The 19,189-nt window shown below is 45.8% G+C and overlaps 1 protein-coding gene across 3 annotated transcripts in view; it reads left to right on the forward strand.

Moving 5' to 3' along the window:
* The first annotated feature begins 3,696 nt into the window (after window positions 1-3,696).
* Pik3r1 (phosphoinositide-3-kinase regulatory subunit 1) overlaps window positions 3,697-19,189 on the forward strand; it is an 84,263-nt gene continuing 68,770 nt past the window's right edge. Inside the window, exons 1-4 of one of the 3 annotated variants that reach the window (XM_029566307.1) lie at window positions 3,941-4,960; window positions 5,054-5,121; window positions 6,328-6,738; window positions 13,983-14,699. In XM_029566307.1, the coding sequence (XP_029422167.1) occupies window positions 14,366-14,699 (334 nt within the window). In that variant the 5' untranslated portion in view covers window positions 3,941-4,960; window positions 5,054-5,121; window positions 6,328-6,738; window positions 13,983-14,365. The other 2 variants (XM_008838833.3, XM_029566306.1) reach the window with 2 other exon arrangements.

Here is a 19,189-nt window from a genome sequence, read left to right on the forward strand (position 1 = left end):
AAGGCTGCTGCAGTCTCTACTGACAGCCCTCCCAAGTATCTTTTCTGTCTCTTGTTTTTTCTTTCAATCCTCACTCCCCCTTTCAGGTACTTTCCGTCTTGGCTGGCTGGCACTGGCATTCTTGTTGATCCTGGAGCAAGGGAACTGCCTAAAACTCCCCACTATAGCCCCGAGGACTTAGCCTGGATACACACTCTCCCTATGACTCAATGCCTAGAGGGCTGGTGGAGGACAATGGCAGGGAAAGTTATCCTACCTCAGAATTTAGGCATAAGATTGCTCAAGAAAATACATCAAGCATCACACATGGGCACCCAAAGGATGCAAGACTTACTAAGAAGAGCCAAAGTTAAACTTCAGGAAAGAAATCAAGCCATTAAAAAAATTGTTAGGCATTGTCATGCTTACCAGTTAACCAACTCAGCTCCATCCCATGCTAACCCAGGATCCCGGAGCAGAGGGACACTAATGGGTATGTATTGGGAGACTGATTTCACTGAGATGAAACAGGAAAAATTTGGATATAAATATTTACTAGTATTCATAGACACCTTCTCTGGATGGACTGAGGCCTACCCAACCAAGCATGAGACTGCTTATGTGGTAGCCAAGAAGCTAATCGAAGAGATCCTGCCCAGGTATGGTTTCTCAACTACAATCGGATCAGATAATGGGCCAGCCTTTGTCTGTCAGGTAAGCCAGGGAATAGCCACTGCACTGGGGACCAATTGGAAACTACATTGTGCTTATAGACCCCAGAGTTCAGGACAGGTAGAAAGAATGAATAGAACTCTAAAAGAGACCTTAACCAAATTAGCTTTAGAGACTGGTGCAGACTGGGTGGCTCTCCTCCCCTTGGCCCTTTTAGAGTAAGAAACACTCCATACCAGATGGGTTTGACCCCCTTTGAAATCATGTATGGAAACCCCCCTCCTATGATACCTAGTCTCCAAGCTGACCTGGTATTGACCTTAGGAGACCAGGACCTGCTGGACTCACTCCAACGGTTGCAGCTAACCCACCAACGGGTCTGGCCGCAACTCACAGCCATATATGAAGCTGCTCTTCCCCCGCAACCCCACAAGTTTAAACCAGGCAACTGTATCTGCAGACAGCAACGGAAAAATCTCGAGCCAAGATGGAAGGGCCCCTTTGTGATCCTCTTGATGACTCCCACCGCACTCAAAGTGGACGGCGTCGCAGCTTGGGTGCACTACTCCCACACAAAACCTGCCGACCCGTTTGCAGTCCCAGAGGATTACAAGGGAGACACCTGGAAGGCATCCCCACACCCTTTGAATCCATTCAAGCTCCGCATCTGATGGGACCCTTCCTGCTAACCTGTCTATTGTTGTAATTGAACTGCTGATCGACTGATGGTACCTTTCCTACAAGTAACATAAATCCCCATATGCCCCTTAGCATGATCTCCCCAGATACCTGTGAGCTGGCCAATCAGAACCCATGATTGGGTTCCCCAGTTACAAGACAAGGGGGGAATGTAGGACCCTGAGACCCTCTTCATTCACCCGCTACCCCCAATCCCTCCAGACCCCCACTAATTGCTCTTTTAGCTTCTGTAAAATGCTTGGCTGCTGCTTTAGACATGCCTAGACATGCCCTGGCATGCCCTGACCCCTGCCTGCTATTCCCCCCTCCCCTTCCAGGAAACTATAGATTAAGCAAGCCCGGGCATGAAAACTGCCCTATAAGGTAAAAACGGAGACTCCAGTCCCCATAGATAACAGTCAACATATTCCACAGCCCTGAGAATAGCACCTACCAATAAGAAACTTCCAGGGCTGCATCTTATACATCCAATCAGTTTAAAATTATGTTGGCACGCATCGGCTCCTTGAACCAACCAAAATGTATCTTCGGTCCCCCACCCTTTGTCTAAAACCTATAAAAGGCTCCACTCTCCCTTACTCTGGGCTCTCAGCACAGATCCGTTGAGTTGGTGAGGTCTGAGAGCCTGAGTTTAAGCCCGAATAAACCATAAACCTTTGCTTTTGCATTTTGGCGTGTTGGGTCCTCGGTGGTCTTTTTGGGGTCCAGTGGACGAGGTACAACAGTATGTGTAGTGCTCAGCTTGCTTTCCACATCTTACAGAGTCCAGGATCTCCTGTCCAGGGAATGGCTACACTCACAATTGAGATGGGTCTTCTTGCATCAATTAATGTAATCAATATAACTCCTAGAAGCCAGTCTCCAGGAGATTTGAGAATCTGTCACGTTGACAACACTAACCACTTGGTCAACCTCATATTTGTTTCCAGGTTTAAAATTTTTTTCTATGAGACTCTCTACGAGGTCCAGGCTGGCTTTGAACTTGAAACTCTATGGCCTCAGCCTCAGTGTTGGGATTATAGGCGTCCACCACTGCATTCCATATGGCACAGTAGATTTTTAAAGGTGATATATTTCTTGCTTTTGTATTTTGGCTTCATTAGATAATGGGAATAACAGAAACAGTAGCACCTAAGTAGCATCAGAGGACTTTACTTTTCCATTGGAATCTGAGTCATCTTTAAAAGTGATTGTATTTTCTAAGGAGAAGCTGTGAATTTCAATACTTGCCCCTCTACTTCCAAAGCTCACAGAAATGAACCACCAAATTCATGGTCTGATAAAAGACTAAGTACTTGGTTAAGAAAAAGTAATATTCTTGGCAGAACACTAGGAAAGAGCTGCAAAGGGGGCTCTAGGGTAAGCAGGATGGGTGAGTGCATAAACTGTAGAATAAACCTTATTCTGGGAGAACTTGGAAAAATTTCCTCTTGACCATGTTCATGTGAACAAACGGAACATGGCTGACATCCTTTAGCAGTGGAAGGTTGAACCAACATCAACTATTTTTTTCTTGAGCATAATAATTACTACCCTAAGGACCGGCATTTTCACATTTCAAGAAACCACAGAATTCTCTGGAGCTTCACCCACCCAATCAGAAGCATCACGGGGCGGTGGGCTGCCTGAGTGACCTACATAGGCTCTGCCATCCCAAGACTGCAAGAGATCAGGCCTCCTTACAAAACTATTTCCTTCTCCAGGTTGAGCGGCCGTGCCAGGCTCCTGCAGTCCGCGGCAGGCAGCGGGCACCGGTCCCTCCGGCTCACCCTTTCACCCCTCCTTCACCCGGGAGCACCTCGCCGGGTGGCGTGGTTTTTCTGACCACTAGGGAAGCTGTGCAGGCGAGGCCAGGAATGACAGGGCCTCCTGGCTTTGGTGAGTCCCAGCATCCGCGTCCTCCCGGCCGCTTTGCTGAGGCTCTAGTGGGTTCGAAAGAGGAAGGGGCTGGTGCATAGCAAGACTCGCCGAACAGACACAGCCAGGCTCCAGGGAGGCCTGAACTTGCCTGGGACCTCCCCGGGTTCCCACCCCCCGCCTCCGGCCCGGGAGACGCCCAGTGGCTGAGCCAGCCCCGGCCACGCAGAGCTAGAGCGCTCCGCAGCGGAGGCCGCGCGGTCCAGCCGCCCAGGGCATCCCCGAAGCAGGGGGCGGAGGCGAGGGCCGCCGCAGGAAGGGTCCGCGGGGCGGGAGCTCCTCTCCGCCCCTCGACTTCGGCCGCTGGGCTCCCGGACCCGCTCGGTCAGTGGCACGGGCGGAGGGGGGTGGCTAGCGAGCAGGGGGCGGGGTCGCGCGCTGATTGGTGTGCGCTCGTGGGCGGGGAGCCGGGGCGGGCCTAGAGGCGGGCCGGCACAGCGCTGGAGCTGTGGGCTCACGGAGAGGAGTAGCGAGCAGCTGGAACGGAGTTGGAGGAAGCAGCGGTCGCGGCGAGGGTGGTGGACCAGCTACTCGGAGACTCCGAGCCGGGACAGCCAGGGGCCGGCGGGTCGTAGCTGGATCGCAGGCGCGTCGGAGCGGTGCGCTCAGGAAGCCGCTGAAGCACAGGCCGGGCAGAGGAAGGAAGCCGGCCGCCGGGGAGGTAGGGCTGGTGTGTGCCCGGGAGGGGGAGGCGCTGCATGCGTGCGCGGCCGCTCTTCCTGTCACCAGCAGCAGCTTCTGCGGAGCCGCGCCGAGGGGAAGCGGCCGGACCACCGGCTCCCCGCTGCCAGCGTCCTCCGGCTGCGGACAAGCCTTCCCGGCCGGTGGCCAGCGCCTGCGTGCTTGTGGCCACCTCCTGATCGTGTTTCCTCGGCGCTGCCCAAAGCCGGCTCTGCACGCCGCCCGGCGCGTTCGGCCCGGAGCTGCCAAGCGACCCCGGGCTCCCCTCGGTCCCCGCACGCTTCCGAGGGTCCCCTGTCGCCCTGCAGCTTCCTGGAGCCCTGAACGGGAAGAGGGCGCCCTGATCGCCGTCTTTGCGTTAGCGCTCCGCTCCCTCGTGGCCCCCCAGCTGCAGCCCGGGTCGCGGCCCGGCCTTCCCCGGGGTCCCCGGAGCTCTCCCCCTAAACCCTGGCGAGCGAACTTTGCCGCCCTCCTCTTCCGGGATGGGGGAAGTGCGCCTTGGGGCGGTTGGTCTCTGGGGCCCTAATTCGGTGTCTGGTGCCCGCCGGGCATGGGCAGGTTTCAGGAGGCATAATCAGTGGGGTGCCTGGTACCGCCCGGAAATCCAGCTTTTCCTAAAGCGGGGCGACCCTGGAGGGACCTGCCCAGCAATATGGAGCCGGCTGGGAAGAGCAAAGGAGCGTGCAAGCCGGAGTTAATATATTGAGGGGAATTGTCTGCCAGCCGGGGCTCTAACACTTCCTTCCCAAAGACAGAAACTGCCCCGCAGATCACGAGACAAAGAGACTAGAAAAGCTCTGGCCAGGCACGCGTGTACAGAAATGTATTTTGGTAACTCGCATTCGCGCACAATAATGCAAGGGTGTGAACGGAGTGGCTGTTGCATGTTGAATGCTGGGTGCAGGCACTGGATTCGGGGGAATTCTGCTCCCGGCGAGGCTAATACCGGAAAGCTCTCACTTCCACCGTTAATTCCTCCCGGAGGAGCTACGGGCCCTGCCTTTGTGCTGGAGTGAGTTTATGCTTTATTTAGGGGTTTCGTGATTTTAGGGCTTTTAGAGTCGCCCCCCCCCCCATCTTTTCCTCTTCTTCTCCTCTTTGTCAGACAGCGTGAAGGAGGAATGGATAAAGCAGTTCCGGGTTTTGAATGCAGCATGAGGTTGTCATTTCAATGTGAGTTTCGAGTTTTTGGTGTTAGGGGGATATTCACAAAGCTGATGGGGTCAGGTTTCATGTGGAAGCATATTTTAATATTTCATTGGCTTAGGGTTCTTTTTTGCCACCTTAAAGTGGTAATTTATGAACTTGGGGTGGTAGATGGGTTTATTTCTGCCACAGATTAACAGATTAATAGATTTCCAAAGTATAAATCATGAGGCATGTGGGGACTTCAGCACAGGTGAGGCATACAAGCATCGTTTATCACTGAACAAGGGAAAAGCACCTCACTGAGCTGTAACTTTTTTTTGGCAATTACATTGTTCTTGAAATAAACCCTTAACACTGAGTAGTTTTCTTAAGTACAAAAGTTTAAGTAACTTTTATGAGACAAAGTTATGCCTGATCCCCCCGCCTTCATTGCAAACTCAAGTTTAAATCGGAAAGGCCAGTGGGGGAGGCTCCCCCCTGCTTTGCAGAAGTACTGGACAGTGTTACTGCTGGCCTTCCGTTTTATGTGCCTGTTGCAGGTCACGCCACTTTTCCATAGCAATCTATCGATTTTTATGATTTGAAGAAAGTTACATTAGCTGATACTGGCTTTCAGACTGTCATGCGAGTTTACTTTTAACTTTCCTCTTGAGTTGGGACCTGTTCTTAGTTGCATAACAGAACTCTGCAGTGTGCACACTGTTATCTGCCCTCTTATCTGCTTCTTGGTTTATGATAGCACTGTGCCTTTTCACATCTGTCATGCTGTATAGTCATGTAAAAAAGCATTTTACTGCCCACTGATTGAGTATGTTGTTTTTTTTAAGTATTTCTTGACTTTGATACATTTACAGGATAAAGCTGGTCTGGGGAAACTGTTGTAGACTAAGTTACAGGAATAAGTATTTTTGGCTGCTGATGGTGATATGCCTGATCTTTGAAATTTTGGTGGGATTGCTTTTTTTTTTTAATTCTTAATAGTTTTTATTAATTGTACAGAACAATGTTTTTCTTTGGGGGCCTTTTCATGTACTGTGTTTTGATTGTATTCACATCCCCCATTACCCTTCCTTGTCTCCCCTCCCCTCTCAGGTTAGTCTCTGAAAAGGCTTTGAGTCTTAAGTGCAAACCTATTCATCTTATCTGTTGGCTATTCCCTTAAACTTTTCTCGTGAATGCCATGTAACTTTTAGGTTGGAATTTGATTAATTTTTTTTTTCTTTCTCCTAGGTGGTTCAGCAGAACGTTGTAAAAGGCATTCATTTTGAAAAATTGTCCACATAGTTGTTAAAACAGAACTAGTTCTAGCCCAGCTTTTATTGTGTTTGCATTTTCTGGTTTGCAAAATGTGTTTTATTGAATAAAGAGATAGTGAATGAGCCAACTGAAAATAAAAAGGTTTATGCAAGCAAGCTGAGATAATGTTTGCATGTGAGTTTTTTCTTTTAATTCTCTGACGATTGAGGTATATACATATAGAGGACATCAGCAGCACTTTTGTCTTAGTATATTACATCTATCAGACAGGCAGAGCACAGGACTCTGTACAGTGCAGGACTTTGCCAACAAAGACAGGAAATGAAGCATCTTGGTGAAGCTCTGAAAACTAGGATATTACCTATCACTGAGAGGGATAATCAGGTGCGTGCATGGGTAAGTGCACACATGTGCATGTTTTATTTTGGAGAGTGTCTCCTGTTGTCCAGGCTGGCCTTTAACTCTCAGTGTAGCCCAACTTGACCTTGAACTTCTAAACATCTAGGTGCCTCTTCCCATGTTATGGGATTATAGGCATGTACCAACACTCCCAACTTTCAATTTAGTTTTTACTTTAGAAGACAGTATAATTGTTATCATGATTTTTTTATTAAGACATAGGTTGTGATTAATTTTTTAAACATTCATATTATTCATTGCATTTTTTTCTAGCCTCATTCTCCTCTAATGTTATTACTCGCTGTAGTTTTGCCAACACTATTGAAATCACTTGCCTAAAGGAGCAGAATTAAAAGCCATTTTTTGTACACTAAGCCAAATGAACTGAAACACGGACTGTGGAATGACTTATGAACTTGTCTGTTCGGCTTATGCTAGGTCTCCTCCAACCCCACACTTTTTTTGGGGGGAGGGGGTGAAAGGTGGAATGAGTATAGTACAAATATTACTGAAGGGAAAAAAAAATCTGTAAAAACATCACTGGAGATCTTGTTCTGCCACCATTGTTTTCCCTAAAGTAAATCAAATATATACCCACAAGCACCTGTAGTCAAAATAGTTCTCAGGTTAATGATCACCTGGGAGGGTGTCGAAGTCATAGGAGCCTGGCCAAAGGGTCAGGAGGTTCCACCAGTGGAAGTCTGTGGAGGTGAGATGGCTGTAGAGGTGAGATGACTGGCCATTGGATCAGCCTTTGCCCCTTGCCTTCCTCCTGGAACTTCTCTGTGGTCCTGAGAACTGGGCTTGTGTCCCATGAGGACCTAGCTGCCTTCATTCTCTGGGGCATTGCTTTGTTGTACTCCTTTTTTCCTCTTTGAGGACAGGCCAGGGAGCAGCCAGGAAACCCAGTTAGGCATCAGTGTTGTCCCCAGACTCCCATCTTCTGCCCTGCCACCAAGCACACTCATGTCCCCCTACCATATAACACACCCCCAGCCCCTCCCAGGTCCCCTTTGCCTTGACCTCTTCCTAGCCACCTTCCACCTTGGGTCTGGAGAGTAAACTAGTTGGGCAAAGTCCACAGGCAGGCTTTATCGGTCTATCTATTTACAGCAGAGTTTTATTTTAGGTAGCTTCAGGCTTCTTTTAGAACTGCTTGTAGGATTGAGAGGCAGTGCAAGAGAAAATTCCTGGCACCTGTCTCTGTTTTAAATCTACATTGTGTAAATGGCAGTGACATTTAATGCTGATATTCCTAGTATCCCTAATGCTGTAACTGCAGTTGACTGTCACTTCAGGCATGTCATTTAACTTTGCTTGGTTTTCTCACCTGCAGAATGGGACTGTTAATTATGGTGAGAGTGGTTATAGGATACACGTAAAACTCCGAGAACTGCCTGGTGCGCAGTGAGCTCCGAGTTGGTGTTAATTATATTAAGCTCTTACTGAGAAGCATGGAGCTATGTGCTTGTGAGTGTAATTGCCTTTAATCCTCATAATGACCTAGGGAAGTATAGGTCTGCTTCTTGCATCTGCCTCACAGGCGATAAAATGATGACACAAAGAGGTTTAAGTGACTTGCCCATAGTTATATACTTGGCATCGATAGGAGCAGTTGCCACTAGCTGCAGCTCAGAAGTCACCCTTCCTGCCCCAAATTTTAAGGACTACCATTGTCTTTTGACAGAAAGAAATATTGTAGGTCAGCTCCCTCAGTGCTGTCCCCTCCATCCCCCGTGGCCACCCTCTCCATCCCTCTCTTCCGTAGTGATGCAGGAGAATAGACATTGGCCTCATAGCCTCTCCTGGGTAGGGGGATCTCTTCCTTAATCCTGTAAGTGCATGATCCTTTCTCCTAGCCCTCTCTCTCTGATGACCCCTTCGTGTGTAAGGGTTGCTATGGATGGGCAACTCTCCTCTGCTTTTCTTGTGCTGCTCTGGGGCACCCAATGCTGTACTGCTTGGTGAAGAGTTCTCTCTCCTTACTGTGTCACATGGGTGTGTGCTGTCTGCCCCTAAAGGGCTTGCAGGCAGGAATTACAGCCTCCACACCCAACTTAGCCACATTAACTACCCAGCCCAGAGTGTGACAGCCAGCAGCACATTCTGCTTAGCTGGTTGGCTTGGGAATGGATTGTGGTATTTGATTCCTGTAGCGTTGTGCTTGAGTTGACCCCATCTTTTTCAGATCATTTTAATTAAGGTGAAACTCATGTACCATAAAAACTTAACCTCGACTCCGTCATTCTATACACAAATGCATGGTGGGATCATAAGGCAGTTTTAATATTCCAGGGTCTCCAGAAGTTTGAAAAGTGAAGAAAATGATTTTTTTTTCAAAAGACTGTATGATCTGAGGTGAGATGGTTGCCCTAGACCCTGAGCTAGTGCACGAAAGGGGACTGGTAAGATGCAGGGTGGTGTAGGCTGCCAGCCCAGAACCCCTAGTATCTTCCTTATCTTGATGGTTTACCCATTTAGTGCTGCCACCCAGTGTCACACTGCTAATTTCATCACAGGATGGCAACACCCGAGTAGATATGTTCTTGATTTATTTAATGTACTTTGAAAATATCCATTATTGCTGCCTCCCTATCAAGTTTTCCAAATCCTTTCCTTTGTAAAAGCAAATAGAGTGAGTGAACAAAATTCAAGGGCTTTTCAGGGAGTTATATTTGGTTCTTTCCTGTGGTGCCTGCAGGTTAGGAGGTTAAACTAAAGATCTATTTTTCAAGTCCTTGCACATTAAGCAGTCATAGATTATTATTTTCCAAGCAGCAGAAACAATTTTATTTGGGGAAAATAAAATGAGAATTGTTTAATGTGTTAGCAGAGAAAGAAAAGGTACGTCCACTGGGTGGGATTATAGGCAGTTGTTAAAAGACTTGAAAGACCCACGCAAAACATTTCTTTCAGGGAATTTTGAATAGTTGCATATGATCTTATATAAAGTTGATTTGTAATTTCTTCACATGATTCCTTTATACTTTTTTTTGATACAGTAACATATATATATATGAGCTTAGAGCTATGTGTTAGAATTTCCTTGGTTATCTAAAAATAATAAATGATTGATGACTGTTATCCACATGTAAAATAACCAAATGTAAATTATAGAAATATAAAATAACTGTGTGAGTCTGGGTAGAAATAGTTCAGTGGGCAGGTATTTGTAGCCCAGAGAATGGAAGTATAATCTGGTGACTCTAGAAAAGATCTGTTCTGTCAGTCTGGATCCTCTGAGGTCCAAATGGACTTCAGGAGAGTCACATAGGCCTTCCCAGTTGCTTCAGGCTGCTGGGTGCCCTGCCATCCTGGGAAGAATTTGAGGAAGGGTGAAAAGAAGTTGCTGGTGCTCTAGCTGTGATAGTCCTCATGACTCTGGATTGGTGCTTCCCATATCTCCCCAGGGAGCAGCTGAGTTGTTAGAAATTGTGCAATGAGAGGCCCAGGAGAGTAGCATGGGGCAGAGATGCCAAGAGGGATACAGGTGGCAGAAGCTAAGCTTGTAGGGCAGAAAAGGGCAGAATTCCAGATGTGACAGCCTTCCAGAAGTGGTATGCACAGGATTCTTTGTTTCACTAGTTTACAGACTTCTTAGGTAAGGATGCATTTTAATTAAGTCTCTTTAGAAGGAAATTTGCATAGCTGATATGCTGAGTCCTAGACTTGGCAGGATTGTTGCCCAGTTCTAAGGACCTCTATTTGTGCAGATGTGTGAGACCCAAACATACTACCTGTGAAGCTGCTGTCTACTGTGAAGGCAGATATGCAGAATTAGTCTGAGGGGGCCAGTGTAGACAGACAAGCAACTGCATTTTTTATATCACTGCTCTGAGATGCTCCTGGGTATCTAAGCACATGGAATCTGGAAGTAGGTTCTGGTGGTCTTAAAAGAAGGCACTCTACAGACTGGGTGGATCCGAATTTAAGTTCTAACTCAGGTGCTCAGTGTAGTCATGACACTAAACTTTCTCCCCTTGTCAAGTGAGCATGTAGTTAAGACCTGCATTACATGGTTATCAAAGATGGAATGGGTTAATGTAGACATAACTCCCAGTAACTATCACGGGCTGATGAGGATGATAACGACGGCCATGCCTTATTTAAATGAGCACAGCAGGCCAGAGAAAGTATGCACTGTGCAGTCAGAGAGAGGCTTGCCTCTTCAGCCCAGGAAAGATCTCTCTGAACCTTGTCACCTCATGATCAAGTCACCACCCAAAGCAATGACTTGGCTGTTCTTCCTCTCCTTTTACAAAATTGCTCTCAGACTGCTTCACTGACACTGAATTATGGCTGACTTTGTTTAAGCTTTCCTGTCTGCCTTGATCTTCCTGGCTGTGACTGTAGCCTCTCAGAAGACAGGAATGCTCTACAGGCTGTCCCTGAACCAGAGGAGAACTGAGGTTCCTTTATCAGACTGAGACCCAAAGCTCTGAGTTTTTCTTAAAGAGAAATGAAGCTGCATCTGACAGTGGCAGGGAGAGAACATTAGCAGAAGTTCAAGGTCCTACTGAGCCTGTAGGGTGGGGGTTGCTTCTGTACAGTCTAGTCTCTTACCCCTCATCACACTCCTCCAAGTTCTTCTGTCCCTTGCAGGGACTTAGCCCCAGGTCCACTCAAATGGATCTTGAGTTTGTAAAGCCTTGAAAGGCCGTGGAGCTATCTCTGAGGCCAGTAGTTCCCGGGTGAGGACCATGCTTAACTTTATAGATATGCTGTGAGCTAGGGTTCGGTTGCTGGTTGCTGGGGGCTGGAGGTGACAGGACCATTGCAGTCTCCCTTTTGTTAAGAGTCCCACCAAATTGGTCCTCTGAGTGGTTGAAATTGAGGAAGTGCTAGGCAGCAGCTGGCAGAAAGATCTACCCAAACTACTGATTGAGGATTTTTTTTTTTCTCCTCCCCACAAAGACATACATTGCCAGGAAAAGCTAACAAAAATTTCAGGGCAGATTTGGAGGAATTAAATTATTCTTAGGCATATTGCCTGGTTTCCAAGCATTTAGGGATATGTAAATTTTCATGTTCTTTAGAGTTCTGTGTCTCTTTTGTACAGAGCACATTAGTTTGAAAAATGAGATTTGCTAGTTCTACATTTTTGTGTGAATTTATGCAATGAATATTTAATTTGATTCTGGATCTTTCAAAAGGAGAGGCTTTCTTCAAACATAATATAGCTTCTTTTTCTCATGCTCCACTGGCTACATTAATTTTTTCTCTGATGCCTGCAATGCAGAGTGGAGCAGCACCATCCCAAGTTAATGTTCTTGCTACACACAAATTTCCAGTGTTTGTTTTTGCTTCCTCTAGTATGCAAGCCTCCTTACAATGTTATTGTATTACAGCTGAGGCTTTAGTCATGTGAAGCTGAATACTTTGCACTTCTGAATGCTAACACAGTCTGTGATTAGATTTTGCTGCTTAAGATGCCTACACTGGAGTGCCTATAATACTAAACTTCTAAAGTGTTTCACTCTTCCAAACTTGGAAAAGCTCTTTGATATAGCGCCCTGAAATGGTGCAGCTATTTCTTGTAATGCTTAATTGTACAGGTAGCTTCGCTTCAACCTTTAGCTTGATTTTACTCTTTCTAGCAGAGATGACATTGAGAAATTGATGGAGTACAGAAGGGATGTGTGTGTGTGTGTGAATGTGTGCACACTGTCCCATCAGCCATCCATGCTGACTTAACTTTGGCTCACCAATTGCTCTGCCCTCACCATGCTTGACAATAGTGGTGGTGCACACCTTTAATCTCAGCACTCTGGAGGCAGAGGTGGATCTCTGAGTTCGAGGCCAGCCTGGTCTACATAGTGAGTTCTTGGCCACCAGCTGGGGCTACAGGGACACCTGTCTCAAAAAGACCAAACCAAAAGAAAAAGAAAAAAATGTTTTCCTTACTACCCCTCCACTAAGCCCAGTTTACATAGTATTTCACAGTAGCAAGCATTGATAACTTCCTTTAATTTCTTAACGCCTTGACACCTAGGTGCTATCCTCCTTCCTGGCCTGGAATCTGCAATCTCAAAATGTCAGTGGTGGTTCCAGAATGAGCAGAGTCCCATGGTCTAACCTTGACTCAGTTTCCCCTGTGCATGTATTTCTGCAGGGCTTTGGTCTAGGGGTCACCTGTTGCAACCTGATCTTGCTTATTTCTATTTCGGGGACTTTTGTATCTAAACCTTGACTTTTCTCTCCTCAGTTAATTGACTAAATCATGTTGTTTTGATCCTTTTGGTTGTGTGTGTGTGTGTTGCTTTTCCATTGGACTGAAATCAGCCCTGTCTTATTTGTAGCTGATTACAAAACTTGGGGCGAACCCCTTCTCATGAATCTCAGCCAGTCACTAGCACACCTGCCAGTGGATCCTGCATCTCCTAAGCCCGTTAGGTCTTTTGGGTTCCCTATGTCTAATATCGGAACAGAGCTCTCAGTAACACAGCATCAGGCATTTTTACCTCCCACACATTGTCCCCTTCATTATACTGTTTTTCACTTAAGTGTGCCCCTCCATGTACCAAGTGTGCCCCTCCATGTACCTGCTGCCGCCTCCCTGGTCCCTGTCCTCAAAGCTGTGCCCTGTGACCAGCTGCTGCAGTGTAACTTTTTCGCAGCCCTCACCTCTGTTTTGTCTCTATCCCAGCCTCTCCTGGGCACCTTGTCAGATTGGGATTCCTTGAGTGCAGTTTTTATCGCTGCTGCTTCTCCATGCCCCTGCAGAGCTCATTGGAGGACTGAACAACCCCTGTTGTCTCTAACCCAGGCCCGCTGTTCCCTCTTTGTCTTCAGATGGATGGGACTTCCTGTGCTAGCTCTTCCCAACTTATGACATTTGCTTAGTCTCTTCTGTACCCAGGATCATGCCACACATTCCATTCTGTCTGCAGATTTCTGCAATTAGATGTGGTCTTTTACTTGAACCCCACGGCATTTCGTATCTGTATCTGTTATGGCATTTACCTAATGTTTTGGTTCCTTGTGTACCAGTCATATCTCTGGGACATTGCCACATGCCAACACTCCTCCTCCTGTCCCCACCCAGTGTTCTTAGAAGGCAGGGACTGTCTTACTAATCTTGGTTGTGTATACTATGTCAAACAGTAGCACTCTGGCCTGTGTGTGTCTGCCAAATTGATTAAGTACTTGTTGAATAGAAGTAGAAATTTAAATCCACACAGATGGCAAAGTGTGATGTTCATTCATAAGCCTTGTTTTCCCTTTGCTAGGTGAAGCTGTGAGTGGAGTGTGGCAGTAAAATCAGACGACAGATGGACAGTGTGACAAGAGCGTCAGAGAGGATTGGGCCTCGCCTTGAGAGTCGGCCGGGAGTCAAGGTGTTGACAAGTTGCTGAAAAGGACGCCAAGGAGGACTGTGGCAAGCAGAGGGATTGGAGCACTGTCTTTAGTCACACCATTGATGGAGGACAGATGGACAGCCGAATGGCCAGTCACCTCTCCTCTTAAACCTTTGGAGAGTGGTTCTTTGTCCTCAGCTGGACACCTGGTAGGGATTTTAGCCCACTCCCTGAATTCGCTTTCCATCAAAACCTAAAATCAGACTGCAGTATAAAAGCAGACTCATCTATTGCATGGTGACAGATCTGCAGACATGAGTGCTGAGGGGTACCAGTACAGAGCTCTGTATGACTACAGGAAGGAGAGGGAAGAAGACATTGACCTGCATTTGGGGGACATACTGACTGTGAATAAAGGATCCTTGGTGGCACTTGGATTCAGTGATGGACAGGAAGCCAGGCCTGAAGATATTGGCTGGTTAAATGGCTATAATGAAACCACTGGGGAGAGGGGAGACTTTCCAGGAACTTACGTAGAATATATTGGAAGGAAAAGAATCTCGCCTCCCACTCCAAAACCCAGGCCACCTCGACCTCTTCCTGTTGCACCAGGTTCCTCAAAAACTGAAGCAGATAGTGAACAACAAGGTCAGCACTGATATGTGATTTTTTTCATGACTTTTTGTTTCATTTTTTTTTTTAATTTGTAAAAATGTTAGATTTGAGCTCGGATATTAAGCTCTGGGAAGAAGTCATCCTGGTAACTTGACCTATGGTGTACAAAAGCTTGGTAGGTCATCTTAGGGCTGTAAGCTTGCTTTTGAAGGGTTGGGAGTTGTAAAAACAGGGAGATGGTATCTGGGCACCTGTTTGGTGAATACTGCCAAGCATTACTATTGTAGTGGCATTCTTATGATTGGTATTATGTATCTGAATAATTACTTCAGGAAAGTAAAAAAATCTGCTATAAGCATATCTAATGTTGATATGATCTGCACGGAAAAATGTAGGGTCCTAAAATGACCACAGAACTCAGCAGGGAAGAACCATTGTTTTTCTAACCCGGTATCTTCTGCTTGGTTTCCTCCCCTGGAACACTGAGGCTTAAGCTGGAGCCCAGTCCTGGAGCTAGCGTAAAATGAAAGGGGTGCCTTTTCCCTCCCAGGCAGTGTCCTTCTGTGTTAGTGCCTGTAGTCCGCTTAGTCCCCATGAAAGGAAACCCAAGTTCACCAGATACTTCTTTAAATGGAAACCACCTCCATTCAAAATCTGCTTGCTGTTGGCTGGAGATGGTCCACACTGGAGCTTGGGCACAGCTGTTCCTTGAAGGATTTTCTTCTGTTAGGTTTCTCTCCGAGACAAGCCTTATGCTCCACTTGCTGCTCTCAGCATTGCTAGATCCTGGTTTTCTCACGAGTAAATCTCACACACATTTTTTTTCTTGTAGTCTTTTTTTCCCCTCAGAGACTTAGAAAGGGATAAGAAGGTACATTTAAATTAGATGGAGCTGAGGGACTGTAGTTACACACCGAGTAGAACTGATTAGGGCTTCACAGGAGGTTTCTGGAAGGGATTCTGATAAGACTATGTTATGCTTTCCTGAATGAATGGGGGATACGAATAAAGAAGTGGACTACAAGGAGGTGAGTTGCCTTTCAGCACTGGATAGCAGGATTGAGAACACTGTGAAAGGGAGAGAATGGACTTGGGATACCCTTGGAGGGTGCTTTTTTTTCCTGTTTTGCTCAGATCCTAAGGGATACTTGCTTTATGAGTACAGTAGTAACTTGAATGATTTTTTTACTGTATTAAATGAAAAGTGATTAATTCTTTGCAAGTCAAAAAGCCTAGAAGTGCGAACATTCATGCACATGCAGTTTTGTAGTGTTTCTTCCATAGTAGTGCTTAGCAGATCAAAGAGAGACACAATTATTTTCTCCACCAAATAACATTTTCTTAAAACCTGGCTTCTTAATTTTTACAAGTTAGAAACACTGCCTTAAGTAGGCTCATTCGAAAAGAATGACGTAATCAGTTCCAAAATACAAAGGGTTGCAGAACCATAAAAAAATACCCTTTGAATTAGAGAAGAAGATACAGGAAGCAGAGTTAAGGGTACCTGGTTGTGATCACTGACTGCAGGATTTTGTGAAAACAGTCTCTGAACAAAACTGCATCAGGTATAAGTGTATTTGGATATAATATTCAGAAGAGCAGGACTTAGGAGGGAAAACGGTTTCCTCTTTTTAAGGTGTTAAACTCTTTTATTATGCTTTCTTGCTCATGTAAGGTGAGCATTAAGATTTTTAACAGCTTTTCATTTTTCTTTTTGATACATGGAAAGAGTAAAATGAAAATTTTTAGTAGAATTCATGAAAGAGACTCAAGATAATGTGCATGGAAGTATTAGAAAGAGCGAGCCTGAATATAAATGAGAAATTAGGAATCGATGAAAGCTTGGGAAGGCAGTGAGGGAGTCACGTCGAGGGCATCATACCGAACGTTTTGTCTCATATTCTCATTTACATATGATTTTTGTGACGTGAGAAATGAACAGCTCCCATGAGTCCATGCTAAACTGATATGGATAGTAGTTACAAAGACAAGTTTGATGTGTTCGAACGTGCAAGTGCTGGTTTATTTTTCCTAAATGCATATTTATTTCCAAAGCTTTTATAGTGAAAAATTACGTGATGATAAGAAAAGGTAAGAAAAGACAGTTCCACTCTCCTCTTACCGTGATGCAATTCTTTAGTTGTCTTTTTGCTCCTTCATCTGACTTGATTCTTTTGCACATCTGGCTGTTTGTATCTCATTTCGAAGGCTGCTCCCCAAGTTCTAAGAACTGTGTAGTTCTCACCTGTGGGTACCGTTAAGGGGCACTGAGGTAGACAGGAAGCTTGGACCAGTGTGGATGTAAATCTTGTTTCTTGTGTCCTGCTTATCCCCACCTTTTTCTCTCCCTTTTCTTGAGAGAAAGTCGAGAACTCCTGGACTTTCTGGTACCAGCGACTACAGGTATCCACCACTATGCCTGCCTACCTCTTTGTATTTTAAAGGAAAGTGTCATTAAACCCTAGTCCAGAGTAGACTTTATGAGAGGTTCCTCCCTATGCAATAGAATCTACTTTTCTCTTTCCTCGTACCACACCTGGAAAGAAAGCTGTGACGTTTAGTTGTGGGGTTGAAGAAAGCAAGAAGCAGTTGCATGGGTAGGACAAGCCAGCGCAGTCCTGTCAGCTGAGCAAGTGCCAAGCACATGGCAAATACTTTGTAAATGTTTAAAATAAAAACCCTGTGTGAATGTCTGAATAAGCAGCTCCTCTCAGAAAAATGTGCTTTCCTCAATATAGTTTGCATGCAGTTGTTCAAAGCACCCTGGCCTACACATTGAATTAGTTTGCTGAACAGTCTTAGATACAGGGCATTACATTCATTCAGTAAACATGACTGGGGTCCTTATTTTGTCCTAGGAAGCAAAGGTAGAAGATGAAATTAAGACACCCCCTCGGCTTTTCCTCACCTCACACCTGTGCTTGGTCTGGTCTGCTCTGGTTCTTTCCTGAGCATCTTTGCTGATTTCCCCTTCTCCCCTCTGTGCTGTCACCTTATGAAGCTGTCTCTGCTGTGAGCGGCCCCACCACTTTGCCTTTCTCTCTGCTTCACTGTTGGCTCATGAGCTCCACAAAAGGGAGGGGTCTTGGTCCACCGGGCTCTAATTGTCTAACATAGTGCAGTAGAGTCCCTGCAAATGAGTGAAGGTGCTAGCGCTTACCCTCTACCTATGACACATGGCTCTGAAATCAGTCACATGTTCTGTGTCCTGTGCAAGTACACAGGCCCAATGGCTCAGCCTGTTTCTGAACATTGAGCCTTATTTGCTCTTGGCATCATTTATCTGGGAGGCACCCTGTAGCCTTGACCTTCAACATTACCTGCTGTGTCTCCAGACCGCTTATCTTCTACCACAAAGCTAGGGACAGATAGTTCTGCTGGTGGGAAAGTTTGGCAGTAGGTGTGTCCTGATCAGCAGGTGTTCTGGATTGTTTTTGTTTGTTTGTTTTTTTAATTGTAGTAACTTGCTTATGCTTTCATTACCCCTCCACTTGCAGCTGCTAAAATGAGGCTCATATTTTCATTCACCTTTTCACAACTTAGTGAAACCCAGTTGACCATCTTTAGAGAGAAGATTTTCTCCGTTTTGTTCAGGTGTGTAAGGTGTGAAAAGTGTGTGTTACTCTGAGGTAAAGCATGCTGTTTGTAGAAAGCAATCTGCTCCTTCTGCCTTAGCGGTTGGTTGCTGGCATTCTCCACCCTCCCCCAGCCTTATTTTGTTGGGGTTGTCCTGTTTCCTCTTCCACACAAGGAAAGGAATCATTGCAAGTGATGATTCAGATATGCAAGATAAAAATAACTTGTATAAAAGTTATCTCTGGGGCCATGTTCTAGCAGTTTTAATATATATTTTGAGATTTTTCATTTGAAGTCATACTAATGCTCGATTGTTAGTCTTCTGAGTCTCTGACCACAAGGGTTTACAGACAGTGAAATCTGCTAACTTGAGGGTCACTTGAGCACCTGAGTTCATTTTAACCCCAGACATGACCCACATACCCATGACCCTGTGGACTCCTGACAGCAGGACCCAGGTGGTTTCATATATAAAGCAAAAAAGCAGACGTTGGCTTGACCTGTTTTACATTTTGATCAAAATTCCTTGAAACAGAAGAAAAGAGCCTACATTTGGTGGTGTTTTCATGGCTTTCTGAGGCATGTTATCTTTACATTTTTCACACTCAGCACCTGAGTGTCCATCCATGGTTGTCACTCTTTGCAAGTCTGCAGTAAATCTCATAAACTGACTACACTGTATAGAGGTCACAGAAAATAGCGACCTGATCCCAAATTACACACCCATGGTCTTCATGTATGACTAGCTCGAGACAACAGACAGGGAGACATTCCTTCTTGTATACATTCTGTTTCCAAATACATCTTTTCTTTTTCTGTTTCTTTCTTTTCTTTCTTTTTTTTTTTTTTTTTTTGGTCTTTTTTAAACAGGGTCTCACTGTAGTCACAGGTGGCCTGGATTTGCTGTGGAGACCAGGCTGGCCTTGAACTCACAGAGATTTGTCTGC

Source organism: Nannospalax galili, unplaced genomic scaffold, assembly GCF_000622305.1.
Source record: "Nannospalax galili isolate Female #2095 unplaced genomic scaffold, S.galili_v1.0 scaffold518, whole genome shotgun sequence".
Taxonomy (NCBI): domain Eukaryota; kingdom Metazoa; phylum Chordata; class Mammalia; order Rodentia; family Spalacidae; genus Nannospalax; species Nannospalax galili.